At 33.8% G+C, this 22,640-nt stretch overlaps 2 protein-coding genes across 2 annotated transcripts; one reads left to right on the top strand and one right to left on the bottom strand.

Moving 5' to 3' along the window:
• The first annotated feature begins 9,497 nt into the window (after positions 1 to 9,497).
• LOC143551923 (uncharacterized) lies at positions 9,498 to 12,510 on the top strand. Its single transcript, XM_077042264.1, has 5 exons — positions 9,498 to 9,639; positions 9,735 to 9,808; positions 9,892 to 11,400; positions 11,472 to 11,571; positions 11,652 to 12,510. The coding sequence occupies exons 1-5, from the start codon at positions 9,501 to 9,503 to the stop codon at positions 12,317 to 12,319; spliced, it is 2,490 nt and encodes an 829-aa protein (XP_076898379.1). The 5' UTR covers positions 9,498 to 9,500; the 3' UTR covers positions 12,320 to 12,510.
• Positions 12,511 to 14,885: 2,375 nt separating this feature from the next.
• Positions 14,886 to 16,545, bottom strand: LOC143551921 (tetraspanin-18-like). The gene is made up of 6 exons (XM_077042262.1): positions 16,307 to 16,545; positions 15,707 to 15,806; positions 15,521 to 15,601; positions 15,321 to 15,425; positions 15,036 to 15,242; positions 14,886 to 14,900 (listed from the first exon to the last, which is right to left on the bottom strand). The coding sequence occupies exons 1-6, from the start codon at positions 16,543 to 16,545 to the stop codon at positions 14,886 to 14,888; spliced, it is 747 nt and encodes a 248-aa protein (XP_076898377.1).
• Between the last annotated feature and the right edge of the window lie 6,095 nt (positions 16,546 to 22,640).

Here is a 22,640-nt window from a genome sequence, read left to right as displayed (position 1 = left end):
TTCAACATCAATTTAAAGATAATTAAAGCAAAAACAACATAAAATTTATTCCAAAACCTTTAAATATGCATCATAAAAACTAGAGTTTTTATAAGGTTGGTCAACAAATGCAGAAGATTAAATTTGGGCTAGGATCTATGAAATAAAAAAAATAATCCTAAGTTAGTAATCATTTTTTCATATAATAACCAATAAATAAAGTTTTAGTTACGAGCTAATTTGATCATTTTGTTTCTTGATGGCCGCTAACGTGACACGTGACTTGATATGATGTTTATTTGGTATGATGTTTATGTGTTTTTTTTTCTGTTTTTGGCAAAAAAAATCAAGAATAATGTTGCTATAGAAATTACTTAAATATTGTTAAAATAATTAATTCTGGGACCATAAATTTCGTACCGTTTTGTAAAATATGTAATTGTATTTGGTGTTACAATACTCCAACCATACTAACCATAAGTTACCCGTCAAAAGGAAACTTTACTACCAAGATGGTTGTGTGTATGTTGTTGCCATGTCATAGGACCGTGAAGTCCTATTGACTTGTTGAACACTTATTAAAAGTTTATAAAAATTCTTATGAATCATTCGCTAGCTTTAGCTGACGTATTTTCAAAAAAAAAATTCATGTAACAAGGAATTGAAGTTATGCAATGGTAGGATGTCGAAAGAATAGGATAGTCCCTAGACATTGTATATCTAATTGCATAGATAAATTTTGAAAATCCTTGTAATAATCTTTTGTGAACAACATAAAAGTACTTAAAATCCCTTAGTCAATGTAAATTATATTTTACAACTTTAAAGCTTATTTCCTTTTTAAAAAAATAATAATATTTTTTTGCAATGCAATAAGTCAAAATAAATAAAAAGAAAAGGGTATTAACTGTTAGTAATACTTTTAGGCCTCTGAGGCCGGGTATGATACTAGCTGCGATTTGGTACGACTAGCAAAAGAAATCAATAGATAACATGCGATTTTGCCTGAACTAGCAACGAACATAGCGAAGGAATCAAGCCGAGCATCGATTGTAGATGTGGGTTAAATTATCTCTTATTTTTAAATGTTCTTTTAAGTTTGAAACTTGAAATTATATGTGTTTATGTGATTGTGGCCGGGCTTGATTAAGTTGAAATTAAATGTATATATATGATTGTAAACTTAGTTATAATCAGACGTGTTTGAGTCAATGTCTTTTTTTTCCTTTTTTTTAAATTCTTTTAGATGACTTTGTATTTTATTGCTTGTGTTTTTTTCCAATAAAAATATTTTTATTATGGTATTGTCTTTTATTATGTGACATGAAATTTTTTGTGCTCAGTTGTTATAAATCCGAAAACCGAAGAAAACAAACACCATAAAAAATTTTCCTGACTCCGTCACTGCTGGTAAATGAATATCGGGAGAGCATTTGCCAAGGTAAATAGATTGCCCGCCAACAAGTTTCTTAACAAAAGGAAAATTAAACAAGGCAACTTGCCATCACCTTTCATGTTCATAATCACAATGGATGGGTTAACTGAAATCATGCATTTGGCTAGGGCTAATGGTATGTTTGAAGGTGTTTCTCTCTTAACTAAAAATGAGCCCATATTGTATTACATCATGTACGTCGATAACGTAATGCTCGTCTGTAAATATTTTCATTCTAATATTATCAACATGAACAGGATATATACTTTGGTGTTTCTACAATGGCTTTGGACTTGTAATTAACTACCATAAAACTAAAATTATGGGTGTTAGAACTAACGAGACAGAGGTCTGTAAATCTGGCTAACCTTATGAGTTGTGAAACAATGATCCTTTCGTTCAACTTAAAAAAGGCTATTTATGTTAATAATAACTTTATAGTAGTTTAAGTAAATGACACACATTAGTGACATTACCCCCAAACTATTAAGCAGCGTTATTAATTTACATAAATAGTCCTTATGTGTAAAATGACTTGTATATTCCTAGAATTAACAGAAAAGGCTAATAGAGTTTGTGATGTTAAAAGATTTCTTTTTGTGTTGAAAGGATTAAATAGGTCAAATCGCATAGGCCAAAATAGAGATAAGCGTTTTCGGTACCAGTATTTCTCGAATTTTGTACGAAATACAGGTATTGAATCAAATATTTCAATTTCAGTACCTGTATCAAATATTTTTAATTTTCAAAATTGATACCGGTCAATACCGGTACCATCCCAAGCTCATCCCTAAACCAAAATAGTAATTTACTTTTTATTATTCGTCATTACTTCTTGAGTTCTTGTTAAAGTTACTTTGTAAAAGAAATTAAGTTTTTTCTTTATCTATCTTTTGTAGCAAGCATTTTATATTTTACATGCTACTCAGCTAGTCATGTTGCATGCGCAAACATCATATCTAACAATACTAGTCAAAAAAAATAATGGAGATGATGTGATAATCTCACATTCATTCTTGATGTAATCTCTCTTCTCATATATTCTACATATCCATGGGTTATGGGGCAAAACCATTTTGACAAATGGGTTATAATTTTCTTTCTAATCTTTCATCTTATTCATCCTATCTCTCCATGGGTTATGGGTTAAAATAATTTTGACAAATGGGTTATAATTTTCTTTATAATTCTCTAATTCCCATCTTATTTATCCTATATATCCATGGGTCAAAATAATTTTAACAAATGAGTTATAATTTCTATTCTAATTCTCTATCTCTCATCTCATTTATCATAACTATCCATGGGTAATAGGTCAAAACAATTTTAGCAAATGTTGTATATAAATAGATTTTTTCTAATTTGTAAATTTAAGGTTAAAGACTTTTATTATTTGTACTATATATTTTATTTTCTTTTTAACTTTAATTTTGTCATTTTTTTTAAATAAGGAACCTTATTTATTTTTATTATTTGACAAATCCCGTGTAATACACTGGGTTAAAAGCTAGTACTTAAATAACTAATAGAAATATATATATATATATATATATATATATAAATAAAAAGAGGGTGCCAAAATGGAGGCAGTTAATGGGGCGATGGGTCCCATAGATTGAAAAATAGATGGGGAAGGTGTAGAAGGTCAACGTCAGTGTTTAATGGTGGTGATTAGTTCACACATTTCAATTCTTTTTAGTGTCTCAGCTTTTTGCCAGCTTGTTTACTGCAAAACGACGACGGAACCATACTACCTAACAAACGTTACAAACACCACAAAATACCCAAATACACGTAAGAAAGAATATACATGTATTAAAAGCTTTTAAAAATAATATTTATTTATTTATGAGTTAATTGCCCGTTTGCCCCCTGTGGTTTGTCAAACTAGCACGTTTGCCCCCAGTGGTTCCGAAATAGCACCATTGCCCCCTGAGGTTGTTTTTTTAGTACCCGGGTGCCCCCAAACATGAACGTCCGTTAGTTTTCACCGTTTGGTGTCAGAAAGTTAGGGTATTTTCGTCTTTTAACTGCATAAAGATGGAGGAATGCTCTTATACTACTACATACCCAGCAGCAGCTTGACCAGCACTTTCACCACCATCCCCAGCAGCACCAAATTAATGTTCCAAATTAATGTTCCAGACCAACTCGTAACCGCCAAACAAACAAGACCCACTTGTTTTCAAACTCTAATTTCGTGCCATAACTTCAATTAATCAGAACCAAAGATTGGGGTAAACGACAACCGCCAACTCCGGCCACCACCATCGGAGCCGCCCGCCGATCTCGCTACCCCCAACCATCAATTCTGGTTCCCCAACACAATTTTCGTCAAATCCAATACCCGAAATCAAAATCAAAATCAACATTCAAGTCCAAATCGTGACGGTGGTAGTTAAATGGTTATAAAATTGCAAATCTATTCCCGATTTTGCACCCCACCACTTAAAGCGTCTCTCTTTAACACGATAATGAAACTCAGGTGGTTCAATCGATCATGGTAGCGAGCATTTGTGTCGGAATCACGTGATGGCAGTTGTTGGCAACTGAGGTGATGGGGCTTTAGCCGGCTGCTGTGGTGATGTGGGTTTCTGGTTTGGTTTATTGATCATGATTCAAAGGTTTGTGGGTGAAGATGGTGGAAGACCGGGAGATGGTGGTGGTGGAGTACTGCAGAGGGGATTAAAATGAGAAAGAGAGTGATTGATGGATTATCATAGTAATTCTAAAAGACGAAAATACCCTAACTTTCTGACACCAAACGGTGAAAACTAACGGACGTTCATGTTTGGGGGCACCCGGGTACTAAAAAAACAACCTCAGGGGGCAATGGTGCTATTTCGGAACCACTGGGGGCAAACGTGCTAGTTTGACAAACCACAGGGGGCAAACGGGCAATTAACTCTTTATTTATTAACAATTTAGATAATAAACCCAACATAATTATTATAATTATAAACCTAGGAAAGTGCTATTGATAGATTTTTTGAATTTTCATGGGTACGACATATATGTTAATAATCGGATGTTGACGTTGTTTTGGGGTTAGTTTTAATAGCTTTTAGTAATATTGTTATGCTTTCATCTTATAGTAGTGTTGTATATTGTTTTAACGAGTCACAATCACTGAGTCACACATACAAACATCAACAATATTAAATCTTAAAAAAAGCCTTTACCTCTTTATCACTCTCTAAACCACTCTCTTTTCATCCGGACGCCTTTCCACACCAAACATCTTTCTTAGATATATGAGGAGGATGAAAGTTTGTTTATAATTAACATCAACTAAAACTACATGTTGGCCAATTTGTAACTAAAATGACATTGTTTTATTGATTTTAACTCATATTATTGGTGATATTTATAAAATTTATTCTCGTGAAAATAACGTTAAAAGTGGCGGAAGGTTAATCAGGCATCATGTAGCGGCGTTAATAGTCGAAAGACAAGGGCATATGCACCAATCAGCCGGGGTCCCGATAGTTGAGTGTTATGTGCCTTAGTCCAAGGCTTGATGCGAAACTACTATCGAGCCAGGAGTCTCACTGAAAGCAGCCTCTCTATTTCTACGGGGTAGAGATAAGGCTATTTACATCTTACCCTCCTCAGACCCTATCATAATTTTGCTATTGGTGGGATATACTGAGTACAGTGATTAAGGGTGGCAAAACAAACCCAAATGGATTGTTTTGGGTCAATTTGTATAACTTTTAAAATTGAGATAGGTCATGATGGATTAAAAAATTTTGCAAGAATGTCAAGATGGGTTGAGAAAATGTTAGTGACTTTTGGTTATATGTTAGAATGGGTTTGTTTAGGGGTTATAATGGGCTAAAACAAGCTTTATCCAATTTTATTTCAAACAAAATCCACGGAATCGAATAGAAACCGAGAAATCAAAACCGAAATCATTGAAACTGAATATATACCAAAACCGACCGAAAAAAAAAAGCAAAACCATAGTAAAAAAAACTGAAAAAACCGAACTTGAACCGAGACAAAACCAAGGGTTTTTTTTAATGAACGAGGAAGACAGGGGAAACATTTTAGTTATTTTACTTTTTGCGTTTTTGATTTATATTTTGAGTTATTATTGTTATTAATTTTTTTGAATATTTTTTTGAGAGGTTTTTGAAACCCTTTGTATTTTAACCTTTTACTTAGTTCAAGATGGATTAACTTTACCCATCATGACCCATACCTATCCTAAACGAATAAAACCGAAAAATCGAAACCGAACAAAAACCGAAAACATTGAACCCAAATAGATACCGAAACGAAAAAAAACAAAAACAAAAATGAACTGAAAAAATCCGACCCTGAACTGAGTCGAAACCAAGTTTTTTTTATTATTTATGAACGAGGATGACGGGGGAGACATTCTAGTTATTTTAGTTTTTGCGTTTTTTATTTATATTTTAAGTTATTAATTTTTTATTAAATTTTTTGAATATTTTTTTGAGGGGTTTTTGAAACCCTTTACATTATAACATTTATTACTTAAGTCAATATGGATTAACTTTATCCATCTTGACCCATACCGATCCTAACCCTTTATTTTAAAAACCCATCCTGACCCATCACCCAAATCCAACCCAACCCGCTCATATTGTCACCTCAAAGTCGATGATGATGATTTATAAAATTTATTCACATATTTCTTTCTCCTTTCGCTCACAAAATCACTATATTTGAATCAATAGTTGGGGCGCCCCAGTAAAGTTGTTTTGATTTCGAGCTTGGCTTGACTCAACTTGGCTCATGAACAACCTTTAAGTATTGTTTCTTGCGCATAACGCAAGACTCGTAATGATTAAAATGACACATTATATGGATCTAATGTTGCTCTCATAAGCCAAATATATCATTTTCTTTAAACATATCATAAAATTGAAATCTTACATCTATGAAAAAAAGTTAAGATATATTGATGAGCTTTAATTTAGTAGATCCTTCCCTCCACATACTTGTACTTTGGAATAGAAATAACAATATAGCATTATTGTACTAGTTGGATGAAGTTTCAAATTTGCACCGGCAACCCCTTAACTTCAACCATTAATAAATGTGACTAAGGTTTCTTTGTGTCACAACAACGCTATGTTTGACCATTTTGCACACGAATTTAATGAACCCTTTCATTTTCTATATAGCCTATTTTTTTATGTTGTTCTTTTGATCCATATTTATACTATCTATATATTTCATATTTTGATGACACTATTTTTTAGGTTATGTATGTTTAATAATAAAATACCTTTTGTTTGCTTTAATAAAATATGAATACATAATTTAAGAATTTTTTTATAGTTCACTAAGTTTGAGATTAGGCGATACTATAAATAAAATATCATATAACTAAGTTTGATGGTGTGACGTTCACATAACTTCTAAAGTACATTTGTAAACAAAAAAACTGTGATCTTTAACTACAAGGAACAATTGGATTTTTAATCAATGAAAACAAAAGTAAAATATTCCCGACGTAAAGCATTCTTCGTTGCCATTTAATTACTTTTTCTTTTTTGGAATGGCTAGCACTTGATTACCCGGGTTAAGAGCACAAGTGAGTCAAAGTTCAATACGCAAACATTATTCGCTTATCACTGCAGATTGTCTACAGGGGCAAAAGACATTAGTCCAAGTGCTTACATTAAGTTAGCACTCGTTATTGCTGAATGACTTACGTCACACAACTCGAGCATCATGTTTGTGATATAAAAATTGAATATTATCATTATTGACGGCCCATCAGTGTGGAAAACCCTTCACACGTATGGAAGACCTTTTCTGGCAGTGATATTATTGGAAAATGCTTTTGTTATAATTACGACCTACCAACATAGCTAAATTACAATAGTTAGATTAGATGTTATACCATACCTATAATTACTAAAAATGGCACATAATGTGATCATCGCATAACCCATAAACATATTGAAAGTACAAGTCATTACAAGGACAAATATGATACAAAATTAAAATCCAATATTCCTTAATCATAGTTTTGTACGTTTATCCTGATTGCACTATTATCTCTTAGTATATGTACATTAAATTCAAGAAAAAGCAATTTATTCCAACGGATTGATAACTAAACCTGCATGACATGAAGATTAATGATTGATTAAATTTTAAATTGCTAAATGGGCCGCATTTGGAATTAAAATAAGAAGATCAACTAAAAGGAACTCAAAAATGATTGAAGAGATATTCTTATAGCCTTTATCAATACACACCGCTAATAATGTAATGGATAATCAACCTTTTATTATTTCTACACCAACTACCATTTATTATTTTCAGACTAGCCATACAAGTGTGTTAATGATTTGACAACTTAATCATTCACACACACATATACATATATTAAATTTTAAACGCACCTTCTTTGTAACTGTATGAACATCCCATTATAAGCGGACTGTTCACCCATGTGGTCAGACATGCACGATCTAAACGCATTATTGTAATTGGACAACTTAATTACACGGCTTTAGACACTTTGAGGGCACCATTACAATCCATTGCGAAATTTGGTAGACCCTGGGGTTGAACTCAAAATATATAAAATTTTTCATAAACGAGAGGGGGGCTAAGCACCTCGGGCCAGAATTATACTCCACCGCTTATTACAATTAATGTTGTTAACGAATGATTTTAAAAGGATTTAATAACAATCCAAAGTCATTTCAAAACCTTGTTTAGAAATTTTACTAATTAATTTTAATCGGTTGAAAAACATTATTATGATAATTATTATTAGACCATATGTTGTTGTGCAATGCCATTAGTGTTTTGGGTTATGTGTAAGCATTTTAACGCTTGAAATACCATTTGGCTTCACGTACATGTGGTGTTAAAGTACCACAGTCTACATGGCAATAACATGAAGTTTTAACTACCAATTGCTAGATAAACCACATGTAACCTTAAGACAACGTGTAGTCGGCTTAGAGATGAGATCGTTACCCTACCGGTTATGAAAACATTTGTATGATCAGAGGCGGAGTATACCTAGGCCCGGGGTGGCCCCGTCCCTCCTAATTTTTCGCCGTAGTGTAAATTTACCCGTTTTTGTCCTAATTTTTGGATATGTAATGTAAATTTAGCCGTTTTCGATTGAAAATTTGAGTCCGGCCTCCCGGTATCTTAGTCCAAACGTCGTCACTGAGTATGATGTTATAAAAAAATTGTAATTTATTATCGTACTCCAAAGGAAATGTTTTTCTTACTTTCTCTCCTTTAAAAGTCAGAACCATAAACTTAATTTTATAAAAATGAAAGGCATTTATGAAAATAACATAACTACAAGGACGAATGAGCAAAAAGAAAATCTAGAGTATATGTGTGTGGTGTCGTCGGTTTCCTATTACTTTCGCATCTCTTTCTTCCTTTTATTATCTCTCTCTGTCTGTGTTTTGCGCGTAATTAAGGAGGGTCCCAGCCCAAATGCATTATTATTATTATTAACAAACACCACTACGGAAGTTGTAACCGTTGGATCCCCAATGTCAGATTCCGGTCACAATTCAACCCAAACCCACCATCTCACTCTTTAACTCTAACGTTTCATCGTCTTCTGATTTGATCACGCTTTTTAAGGTATACAATTACAATACCCAGAATCTGATTCTACCTTTTCACACTCTCCTTCTTCTAGTCTGCTTTTGAATTATAATAATAATAATTTCTTTCTTTCAGTTTTTCATTTTATGTGCCTTTTAGTTTGAATCTGAGCGGTTACTAGATAATAAAAAGTTAGACTGGATATGTATTGATTAAATGAATATTGGATGAATGAATACGACGTTTGTTTCATTTGCTGTATTTTTGTTATGACGACTTCATTTTAATATTGGAATTTGAGTATTTCACATTTAACAATTGCTTGTGGCTATTCTTTCTTTTATGTATAATAATAATATTATATTCATTTTGTTTCTTTCAATGTATTCTAGTTCGACCCGTGACTGAATCGCTTTCTAAATTTACCGCCTAAACTCACACTCTTCAAGCTTCAATCATTTCATTGTTAATCAACATACATAATTGATTTGCATTAGCAGGTGGTGTTAAAATGAGTAGGAATCATAATGACAGAAATAACAACTTGGGGAGCCCGATTCCGGGATGCTTGGGACGAATGGTGAACCTTTTCGATTTGAATACGAGTTTAGGAACAAACAGACTGCTGACAGACAAGCCACATTATGAAGGTATAGATAATAGACTTATGCCATTTGAACGATACTTAATATATGTTCTTTGACCTTCTGTTTTTGCCTTTTTATTAATGTATTACTTGAAATAGGTTTACCGTTGTCTAGGAGTCAATCGGATGTGTCAAGGTCTCGTGTAATTGATGATCAGATGCATGATAAAATGGTAATTAGTAGTATATTACTAATTCGTTTAACTTAGGTCCTTTTAATGTTTTGGTTATTGACAACATACTTTGGTTCATGTAGATGGTGTCTGAATTAAGAAAATCTCCATCGAATAGGAGACCAAACGGGACGCCTATAAAGATGCTCATTGCACAAGAGATGTCAAAAGAAGAGGTCCCGAAGCAGAGTCCGCCTAGCTTGGTCGCCAAGTTAATGGGGCTCGATGATCTTCCACATCAGCATCAACTCGGTTCAGCTTCTTCTAGAAGCAATACAAGAACATCAAGATCAAGAAGCCATTCCGGATCATTGGACTTTATGCAGAAAGAACATGAAGTTAACCGGTACAAAGATGTATTTGAAATATGGCAACAACAACAATCATGCAAAGCGTATGATGATTCATCGTCACAAAAGGGGAGAAAATACAAAGAAAGCAAGAACGATAAAAACATGGCGCTCGTTCGTGAGAAATTCGTAGAAGCGAAACGGTTATCAACTGATGGAAAGCTTCGCCAATCCAAACAGTTTCAAGATGCTTTGGAAGTTTTAAGTTCTAATAAAGATTTATTCTTAAAGCTTCTTCAAGAACCGAATTCTTTGCTCTCTCAACATCAAAATTTACACTTTGTACCCCCGCCTCCCGACTCGAAATGCATCACGGTTCTTAAACCGTCTAAGTTGTTAGACACTCATAATTTATCTTCTGGAAAGAATAATGGAAAGTTTAATGGCAACCTTAATAAACCAAATCAGCCGACTCGTATTGTTGTACTGAAACCTAGTACTGGAAAGCCGTCAGTTAAAGAATCCAACGAGGATGGATTTTATGGAGATTTAGAAGACAATGAGGCAAGAGAGAGTACATGTGGCATGCCTGAAAGTCCAATTGGTCAAAGCGGTCATAGAAGAGATGAAACCCTTCTTTCTTCTGTATTTTCCAACGGTTATATCGGTGACGAGAGTTCGTTTAGTAAATCAGAGGTTTATTATGCAGCAGGAAATCTGAGTGATTCAGAAGTGATGTCACCAACTTCCCGACAGTCGTGGGACTATGTTAACCGTTTTGGCAGCCCGTATTCGTCTTCCTCGTTCAGTCACGCGTCTTATTCTCCAGAATCATCTGTTTGCAGGGAGGCTAAAAAACGACTGTCGGAAAGATGGGCGATGATGTCACTAAACGGGAATGTTCAAGAACCGAGACATGTAAGAAGAAGCTCTAGTACATTAGGAGAAATGCTTGCGCTTTCTGATTTGAAGAAATCGGTAGAATCAGAGGAAAATTGTCAAAATAGTGAAATTGAAAGTGGTCCTAAAAATCTTGTGAGGTCAAAATCTCTTCCGGTATCTTCTACCGAGTTCTTGAAAGTCAACAAGGATGATGATACTAAGGAGTTGACCAAGGAAAAAAGTGTTAAGTCATCATTGTTTAAAGGGAAAGTTTCAAGCTTATTTTTTTCTAAAAGTAAGAAATCTAGCAAGCAGAAATCCCGAAAGTCTGATAATGATGATGCTCATCAATCTTCTAGGAGCGTTGCTAGTGATGGATCTCAGTGCATTGATGACATAGTGGTTAAAGATCTACCTGAGGTATGCATTCTGATTATAAGTCAAAATATTAGTCAAAATTATATTTCTAGTTAACATATTTGATTTTGCAGAGGGGTATTTCTGGCAATGCAACTGAGAATCAAGATCAGCCGAGTCCTATTTCGGTGTTAGAGTTACAATTTGAAGATGATGACCATACATCAGGACATGGTAATTACTCTTAATTAACAAATGTATTCTATTTTCTTATTAGTTTTACATGTATCTTATGTTTCATGATGTATTAACAGGAGATCTTAACAAATGCAATCTGATTGACAAATCACCACTAATTGGATCTATTGCACGAACTCTTTCATGGGACGAGTCAGCTGTTGGGCCCGTCTCTCCCGTTTTAGGTAAAACATATACAAAACCCTTGAGTCCAGAAGAAGAAGAGCAAGAATGTTTTTTGTATGTCCAAACTCTATTATCAGCCGCTGAAATTAGTGACAAGGTCCATTCAGATTCAGATACCGCCAGGTGGCATTCACCCGAAAGCCCTCTGGATCCATCTTTGAAGGACACGTACATGAACCAAACCGATAAGGTGGCAGACCAATCCAAACAAAGACACCGAAGATCGTTCCAAAAGCTCGTTTTTGACGCGGTCAACCAAGCGTTAATATCTGGGACACACAAGCACATTGATCATGTATGGGGTCAGATTAAGGAATGGTTATCGGGTGAAGAAAGGTGTGTTTGGGATGGTGATGAAGAAGATGGTTGCGGCACCACCACCCCGCTGGCGGTGGAGTGGGCGGTGAGGAGAGAGGTTGTGGGCCAGGTTTGGAAAGAGGATTTGAGATTGCAAACTGATGATATTAAAAAGGAAATAGAAGAGAAAGTGACGGAACAGCTTGTGGAAGAGCTTGTGGTAGAGTTGACAGGTAGAGTGATTTTGGCTTACACTCCTTAATTAATCACACAATTATTTGCCTATTGATAATGTTATCATGATGTCTTGTGAGTTTCCAACAATTATGGTCTTTTCTTGGTGTCATCTGTGTAGTAATATAAAATAAGTATAATTTTTTCCAGTCCAAAGTCAGGGTTTGTTTTGTACAGTTTTCTCATTTGTGATATCTTGTTTCAAGTTTTCTGCACAATTTAAAAGATAACATCTACCATAAATATCCATGTTTGTTTATCATTCTTTTCCCTTTAACCTATGTGTTATCTTAAAAGATGCTGCTACATAGCATACATGTACATTTGGTCATAGAAATTATAAAATCACCAAATGAATTGTCATCTATTTGACATTTTGACTAGCCTGCAAAGAAGTCGGTTTCTCGGGAAAACGCGGCACACTTAAGTTTAATTCGATTCGGCTTTTTTACATTGGCGAAAGCTTTAGTTTTTATATCTTGAATGGTGCATTTTGTATAGTTCAAGCCTTTTCTTGGTAATTTTAAGACTTGGATGACAAACTAGAAACTTAACAAACTTAAGTTCCTAAAGTTTTAATCAAGCCTTTAGAAATAAATAAACTGAAACATGTTTTAACACTTTTAAGTATTCCAACTTGTAGCTTTTTGTTTGTATCATATGTTTGTTTCTTTCCAATATTAATTATATAACAAATCCACCATGGTCTTCAGAAAGATTTGATTGGTCTCGAGTGTATAGAAGAATCATGGCAGAAAGTGCCAAATTGGAAGATAAAAAAGCACTAGTTGGGACAGGGAGCAGTTGTTGAAAATAATAGGGGCACATGTGCAAGCATGGAAGGTGAACACAATAAAATTTTATTGGATTCTAAAAAGTAAAAGGGTATTTCTCATGTATGCAAGATATTTTTGTTTTTTAATCATGAGCAGTAGCCAGCCAAAATGTGAGTTTAAAAAATTATCATGTGTTTTAGAACATAGTTTCTGGTTAAAATATTTATAGTATAAAAAGGTAATTGGATTGTCTCGTACTCATCCTATTAAATATGTGCAAACTGAATTTTAATAATCCAAATATAAGCTGATAATAATTCATAAAGACAATGTAAAAATGACTTTTCAAACTTTCATTTTCGTTGTTAAGTGCCATCTTACTCGCATAATTAATAGATTTACCTATACTTGATTTTCACTTGATTTCGCTCGCATGAATGATTATGAGCGAAATGGGGAATCGTACATTCAAGTTGAAATCATGTAAATTTATGATAAAATTGTGATTGAGGTTGTTTTTTCATAACGAACGTGAAAATTAGGAGTGCCACTAACTACATTGTTAGTGTGAATTGCAATTAGCCAATTGACTATAATTAATAGCATCCAAATTCAATTTGCCTTAGGCCTTAGCCCTTAAGAATATGTATTTCAACTATTAAGTGTGATGAAAGTATTTTGACATAATAACCATACTTTTGGGTTGAGTGGTAAAGGATAAATTTGATTGGTAATGGCTTGATCACATAGGAGTAAGATGAAGCATTCAATGAGTATAAATGGAAAGCCTCATTCGTTGTTTTACTTATCATCAATGAAAGAGGCGAGGGACTATAAATGATGCTAACTACTATGCACCTTTCCTCACATGCGATCATGGCTGGTACAACAAACATTTAACGACAGTGATCATCGCCGATAAATCCCAACAAAACTTGTGTTTTGATTTGGTGACGAGAAAAAAACTTATCGCAAACTCTCTTTTATATAACAAATTGTTAAATAATCATGTTCGACCTGAATCTGAGTTTCAGTTAATCTTTGATAACTAAAGGGTTCAATCCACTCGTTAGCACTAAACACAATATTTAACAAGAAATTCTACATATTGTCACTTCATTTATGATAAACAATTTGTCACGAAACCTTACGCACAATGTTTGATTAAACGGTGTATAGGAGGGCTTGCAAGATGAAGCAGAATTTCCTTTATTTTATGAGAAAAGGTCCCATCCTTCAATATCATGATCGGGTCGGCCAGGCCAGATCACGAGTGACCCAACTAAAAGCCAGGACTACATGATCAAATGAACATCATCTTATTCTAAAACAATGAATGCGAATAGTTGTTTTCGGGAGTTAGTGCTGATGCCCTTTTGTTTATTTACTAAGTTCTTTTCATCTAATATGATTATGCATGTTTGAATAAAAACATCTAAAGAAAAAAGGCTTTAACCAGGTTAGGCCAAACGGGCCTTCATCAAGATCAGGACAGACCAAGACTGATTTCCAGGCTGGGCTTTGAACCGCTACTTGGTCTGGAGCCTGCACTAGGATCAGTCGGCCCGTCACGGTCTCTGGCTTTGCTACAGATGTACATCTATGCTTGTATATGGTACAATTCAAGACAGCAATGCACCATCAAAAAGTCCAATTTCTATACAAACCAAATCCAAAAAACAAGAAGTGAAAAACTGTACTTTCATCTATCTAAACAAAATAGATGAACAAAATCAAGCATTAATCATGCCTATAGATATACACATGATCAAGCTTTCACCCTAATATTTATGCTTAGACTTGTTTCTCTACTTGACATTATTGCAATCCATACTGCAGTGCACAAAAATGAATGTTAATTCATTGTCCACAATGACACTATTATATAGATATAATTATAAACACCAAGACTCGTTCAATATAAAACCAACGTTAAACAATGTATCTATTTGAGAGTCCAGAAATTACCTTTTCTCGCGAACTCCATGCGTCAGAAGGGAAAGATTTACCATTAACACTAACCGACACAGATGTTTGGGCTGCATGTGGATTAAGCAAAGGCTCCCAAGGTTTACCTCTTACGACACCATATTCTTCAATGTCATCTTCTTCATCCAGTCTCATCTGTAAATTCACCATTGCTCTCAACACCACAGCAAGCAGCATACACACGGCCTGAAAAACAGAACAGTAATATTTAATGGTAATAATTAAAATCATTATGAAGAATACCAATGTTATAAAAATACTAACCTGAATTACAACAGCTGTAATGCCAATACACTTGCAAAAATCAGTATCTGATTCAACAAATTTCCTAAATTTATCGATCTCGCCGGTCGGGTCCAATGGAAGATCCTAAGAATTAATAAATCCAATAGTTATTAATAATTAATTAACTACCTTTTTGTAGTAATATATGCATAAATTAGTACATGATATGACTATCATACCCTTTCCCAATGACGGTCAAATGCAATGAACATAATCAAAGCCACTTCCAGCAAGATAAACACAGATTTTAAAACAGTATACTTCAAAATTCAAGATTCAAGGAAAATAAAATGCTCATAAAAATGGTACTTTCATCAAATTTATTTGAAGTAATGTATGACTACTGTTTCATTCATAAAGGATACAAAATAAAGGCAGCATCCATTAATGGCTTCAGCTGCAATATGTCCTGTGCATGAGATACAACACAACATAACACCAAATGCCATAAATGCGTATATAAACCTGTCATAAAAATTGAAAAATAAGTTACTCAAATATAAAACTGCAATTTCAAATGAACAGGAAACCGCAATAATTAGGCCTGTAAACGAACACCGAACAAACACAAAAGGGGGCATCTTAGTTACGTTTGTTTAACTTTAGCCGAACGCGTACACGAACGTATAATCGAACATTTTTTTATGTTCATGTCCGTTCATTAAGAAAACAGACTTGTTCATGTTCATTTGTTTAGACCTAAATGAACACCAATGAACAAAAACAATAAATTAAATGAACAAACGTAAACTAACATAATTAACCAAACCTAGCATATATTTATATAAATAAATATAACTACGTATTTATTAAAACATAAACGAACGAACACAGAACAAAAGTGAGTTTGTGTTTGTTCGTTTAATTAAATGAACAAAAAAAAAATATTCTATGTCTGTTCGTTTATTAAATAAATGAGCATAAACAAACTTCCGGCGTACAAACACTTGATGAGTAATCGTTACCAGGGGGAACGGCTGCCAGTGATCATGTCATCAACGAATTTGAGACCAATGAGTTGATGAGGAACCGAATCACTGTTAAAAATCATTGAAAGAAGATCAGGAGAATCTGGCAAGTGTTTGCTCCACTGATCCAGCATGAAAACAGAGCACACAATGATGGTGATTCCAACAAACAGTTGGAATAAGCTTAGGAATTTGAGAATGAATGCGAGGCATGATTGGCAGAAGCTTCTTCTCATTCTTGTTCGTTGAATAAGCACACACTTTTTGATGTTGAAAGCCGAACCCTAAGCAAACTACCTTTGTTTCTGTTGAAGAGAAAAAAGTGTTGTGTTTGTTGAACAACTCACATTGTTTTGTTTGATGATTTACAAATAGATAGAATTGATAATTTTGAAATGTGGATTACGATAATACGACGACAAGATTAGGTTATTTTTGTTTCTAATCTTTATAAATAATAAAATAATATAATTATTATTCATTTTTTCCCAACATACAGCATATGGGGTGATTCAATGGCAAAGGCTACCGACAGCTGGCCTAATCCAATTATACGGAGCCCTTAGATGCCTTCAAATTATCTCCAGTTATGAGGAAAACTCATCAGTCTGAAGGCCCACTGGTGGTAGAGGTGCACAAAAACACGAACTCAGATTCGGACCCGAAAAAATAACCCGGAACCGGTTGCATACCCGGAACCAGGTTTTTCTAATACCCGAAACCGGGTTTTTCAAATACCCGAAATTATTCGAAAATACCCCTAAAAAGTGCAACTCCTTATACAAATCCAATTTATACCAGAAAAATACACAGAAAAAAAATCCGAAAATATGGTTTTTTCAATACCCGAAAATAGGGTATTCAAATACCTGGTTTTAGAATATCCGGTTCTATATATCCGACCCGAACCCGATATATAGGGTATGGTTTTTAGAGACTATTCCCGGACCTGAACCCGACCCGGGTATTGTCAATACCCGGCCATGCCCGAACCCGGATCCATACCCGGAACCGGGCATTTGAATAAACCGATTTGTGCACCCTCTAATTGGTGGTAAAACTCGGGTGCCCTCACGATCGAACTAGAGATCACAAATATCTCAATTTTCCTTTATTGAGCAACCCACGTCCCCAAAGTGTTGTCTGTAGGGATTGAACCTGAGTCTCTATTGACAAACCCAGGCTTTCTAACACTACAGCACACTAGAAAGAACATATTGTTATTAAGATAATAATTAAAGCTTGGTGTATTGGTTTTGTTAATCACAACTATCATATTTTGGTCGTTGCTGGTCTCACAAACTAGATGATAACGATCTCACCTCTTATTATATTTGCTCATAATGTCCACGACTAATAAAATGCTAACGCCGTTAGTTGCAGATTGCCGGAAAAAACTTCTTTGGCCGGAAAACTCACATTGTTTTTTTTTTTGAAATACTCAATATTTTTTTCCTAAAAATCTTTGTAACCTTAGATCGGACTTTTATGAACCTTTTTCTAGTAAAAGCTTCATTATTGAGGTCACTGGAACCATAGAACAATCATCGGGATTGGTTGGTGGTTTTAAGTGTGGTGATTGGTTGGTGGTGAGCCAGCTGGTATAGGTGGTGTTTAGGTTGACTTTACGGACAAAAATATGATTTTTCCGGCCAAAAGCATTTTTTGGCGACCTACAACTAACGTCGCTAGCATTCTGTTAGTTACGGAGTGCTGGGAACAAATATGATGAGTTGGTGGAGCATCTTCTGTCGAGTTGTCCGATAGCTTTGGAAGTTTGGGCGACCATTGGTCAATGGTGCGGGTTAGGTAACGTTTTTGTGTTTGGGGTTCGGTATTGTTTAGAGCTTTATAAAGAGTTGCAGGCGGTAAGTGGGGGAAGCGCATCATGCAAGGCATTAGTATTGTTACATGCTGGAGCATATGGCTAGCCCGGAACGACAAGATTTCAACAACAGGCCAATCGTCGGGAGAAGTATAGTTGCCAATGCAAAAAGTCTCTCATTTTTTTGGTTAAAAAAATAGTTCGAGGTTCAAAGGTTTAAGAGCATTCTCATCCCACCCTTATCTTCAAACCAAAAATTACACTAAAACTTACTTTATTTTCTCTCTCAATTTCAATTAAATAATACTTTTTTTTATACCTTTTCTTTTTCCTTCACTCACAACTACTTTCAAAATATATTAAAAAAATTATAGGAGATGAACAGTAACTTTTTAAATATACAGAAAAATCATTACTTTTTCTAAAATGTAAAAACTCTTCACTCACAACACCCTGATTCACTCTCTAAATTATAAAAACATGTCTCACATAATATAAGGGGTTGGATGAGAATACTCGAAGTTGGGAGGATTGGCGAATTTCGCCTTTGTATATGTTGTAAGTTTGGTCGGTAGTCCTGATTTGAGGACTCAGCCTTGTTAAGAATGAAAGTTATCTTCCAAAAAAAAAAAGTTGTAACCCATATGAAAAAAAAGTATTTAATGTAATCTTAAATCACACTAACTTTACTAGCCCGTTACATCTAGATTTACTATGAAATATATAAAGTTTGACCATGGTTTTAAAAAAAAAAATAAACTATTGAATATTTATAATAAGTTTAAAATCAAACATTGGATTATTTAACTAGTTAAATAATTATTTACAAACCATTATCATGTAATAATTAGCGACCTATGTTTATAATAGGTATTTAATTATGTGAGTACTTCTAATTTTCGTTGAATAAATACAATATTTACAATCTTAAAATTTGTAAAACACTATTTAGGCTACATTCGCATTGATCATATAAAACATCTTTAATATGTTTAGGCAGTCACCAATATTTTATTTTATGCCGTCTAAAAATATTATTCTAATCTTAGAAAAATGTAAATTTAAATATGAAACATTTGAAGTGTGTGTGATAATATTAAAACCAAACTATAAATTCAAAAGAAAATCCCTAAATTATATATAGCTAAATACCTAAATTTGTGTCATTTCACAAATCTCGTGTAACATACAGGTTGAAAAGCTAGTATCTTCTAATATATAATAACCCGAAATAGAACTAAATAATTATAATGTAGAAATCACTTTTTAGTATTTGTCCAATGAAAATGACTATTTATGAAGTAAAAGAAAAATGGAAGATAGTGATTTCAATCATAACTAAAATATTAAGATCATATGTAGTGGAGAGTTACAAGTGTCTCATAGCGACTCAAATACCGTCCCCTCCCATGCGGTGTCATTTGTGGAGGAGGGGATTATGGGCCGGGGCGTCACATAGTGCATCCAACCAATCATGCCAAATTTTTGCCAACAAACTCCAACTAATCAAATATCTCCGTTATTTACATGAGGGATTATACCACTATATCATTTTTTTAACAAGAAACGGGTCGATTTTGGTAACCGAATCACATAATTAAGGATGAAATCGGGTCATATAATCACCGATATATTAACCAAATTACTGAACATGAACCTAGACATCATTACACACTAAATACAATAACTTGTGGCTCAATTTTCGTGATTTAGGGTTGATTTAGGAAAGATTTAGCATTAAACGAAGATCTGAAACGAAAACGGCTGATTTGGTGACATCTTCTCGCCGCGCTAAGGTGCAAGGCTGACATCTTCGCGCCGCGTGAAGGTGCATCTTCACCAGACTTTCAACTTTTGACAACATTTTTAAGTCATTTTAAGCGATTTTAAGAGTTTCTAATGGCTATTTGTCACAAATGAAAGTTAAGGAATTATAAAATAAGATAAAAATAATTAAAAATAATTATTTCACTGATAAATACATAATTTTATTAATAAAAAAGATCTGAATACTTTCCCAAATCGAGTTAAACGTAAACGAATACGGGTTTGAAAAATCCGAGTTGTTACATGACTGATACAATCCGACATCTGTATTGCTCTTCTATACGACCGATATAATAGGTGAGCAACTCGTGAGATTTTCAAAATTAGTTTGTTAAAAACTCGATTTGAGCCGAGCCTAAATGAACTAAAATAAATCCGGGCTTCACGAATCAAGCCCGGTTAGGCTTGCGAGTCAAGACGAGCCATTTAATTATATATATATATAGGGTAAGGTTAAAATGAAAACCCACTTGAGTTGTGAAAACCCGCGAAAACCTTATGTAACATCGTTTTTTTTGTTACATGTAATATATGTTGTAACATTTAATACAAAACATCGAAACATTAAAAAAGAATGTTTTGCTATTTTTTAACATTTTTTTAATAATTTTTATATATGTTTTCGGGAGAGAGAAAAAGTTATATTTATATTTATATTTTTTATTTATTTTATTTGTGGAACACAAGATTTAAACATTAATTAAAATGTGATTGAGAATGAGGTTCTATAGTTTTCACAACTCAAGTGGGTTTTTATTTTATACTTGGCATATATATATATGCATGTGCGTGTGTGTATAAAAGAGCGAATTATATATATGGGTTAGGTTATAATAGAAAATATAGTTTTTGTAGGAAGAATAAGAAGTAATCTTGTCTATTGATTTTGAATATGGAGAGTTGAGATTAGTTTAGGGGGAAATCAAGTGTGAACATAAGGGGAATGACCTAAAAGGAATAACACATTTGTTGACTTTCTTTCTTCACATGCAAGACACATGCCAAATTCCCCATCATTTCAAAATGTCCATAACTTTTTTTTACGACGTTTTTATTGAAAAACAAATTCACTATAATAACGAGTGTCTTTTTATCTTTTATATGAATACCATATTGTAATATAAAAATTAAAAAAAATTAGTGGGTTTTTTATAAATTGTGTTTTACTGAATTATGTTATACAATAGTATTTTAATTGTGTTTTTTTTTCATTGTGTTATTTACATTGTGTCATACAGTTGTGTTTTTATCATTGTGTTTTTTTTTCGTAGTGTATTTTTCCATTGTGTTTCATAGTGTTTTTCATTATGTTTTTTCAGACGTCTCCGGCGAGGTGGTGGCGGTGGGTGACGGTTGTGGTGGCGGTGGGCGGTGGAGTGGTGGTGGTTGTAAGAGATGAGTGAAGATGTAATTAGGTTTTATGTAAGTAGGTTTTTGAAATTAATTTAAGTGGGTTTTGATATTAAAGTATTAGACTAAAATACCCTCATTCCTAGCCTTCTTACAAAAATCAAACTTATTATTTCAACCTAACCCATATATATATATATATATATATATATATATATATATATATATATATATATATATATATATATATATATATATATATCAAAAACCATCTTTTTCCCCCACCGACTAAATTAGTGTTCATGAAAACATCAAATTTCTACGGCACACGTCATTAGCTCAACATCTAACCAAACACGTGGTATCCCTTTCTCTCACTCTCAAGTCTCACCACCATCATTCTCCTTATGTTCGTCTTCTGCCCCCGTGTATCTATGTACTCCATCCTTGGTGGCGGCAATCGCCAAACATCTTTTAGTGCTCAGGTAGCCGCGATTAAGAGGCAAGACATCTTTTATCGGTTATGCTTTGGAAGCCTTGGTGACAATTACCTTTCGTGTATTGCCGTCGGTTTGATTGATTATGGTTATGAGAATGTTAAATTTCATCACCAAACATGATTCGATTTGGTTATTAGGGTATATTAAAACCCGGTTTTTGATAATTTATTTGATACTGTGTATGCAGTCGGCTTAAAGTAGTTAAGGATTTAAAAACATAATTGATCAACGCATTTGTTGGATTTGTACAGATTCTTCAGTTTCCAATTTCTTATATGCATATAGGACTTTAGTTTGGTTTTTTCTAGAACATGTGATTTGATGAATGCAATTCATTATATGTGTTTTTGCAGCTGGATTTGAGGCAATTCATGTTTTAAAAACATGAACATGAATTGAAGGCTATGATGACTTAACATGAACTGAGTGAAGATCCAAGATTCCCCACATCTTGGCATGACAATATTGAAGGATGGCAAGTGCAAGATATGTCTTTACTTCTCCACTTGCAACCTCTGTTGCAGCCATTGCGGTGCGATAGTTTGCTTATTATTTATATTTGATTTTTGACTGTTTTGTTGCTTTGGGTTGTCTGCCAGCTGAATGTCCCACATCACCTGATAAATCAAAAGCGATAGGTACATAAATACAAACTAAAACGGTTAAAGTAGGATGTTGCAATGTTATGTTTGCTTTGACAAACTTTTCTTTTACAGGTTTACCAGTCAGAGATAAAAGATAACCCGAATCGGATAAATTGTGTTATATTTCATCTCTAACTGATCAAGCTTGGGTATGGTTTGCATTTGGTAATTTTATATGGAACTCC

Source organism: Bidens hawaiensis, unplaced genomic scaffold, assembly GCF_021521415.1.
Source record: "Bidens hawaiensis isolate Kalapana, Puna unplaced genomic scaffold, B.hawaiensis_p1.1 tig00016744_1, whole genome shotgun sequence".
NCBI classification, from domain to species: domain Eukaryota; kingdom Viridiplantae; phylum Streptophyta; class Magnoliopsida; order Asterales; family Asteraceae; genus Bidens; species Bidens hawaiensis.
Note: the sequence above shows the minus strand (reverse complement) of the source record. Positions and strands in the feature narration are given on the sequence as shown.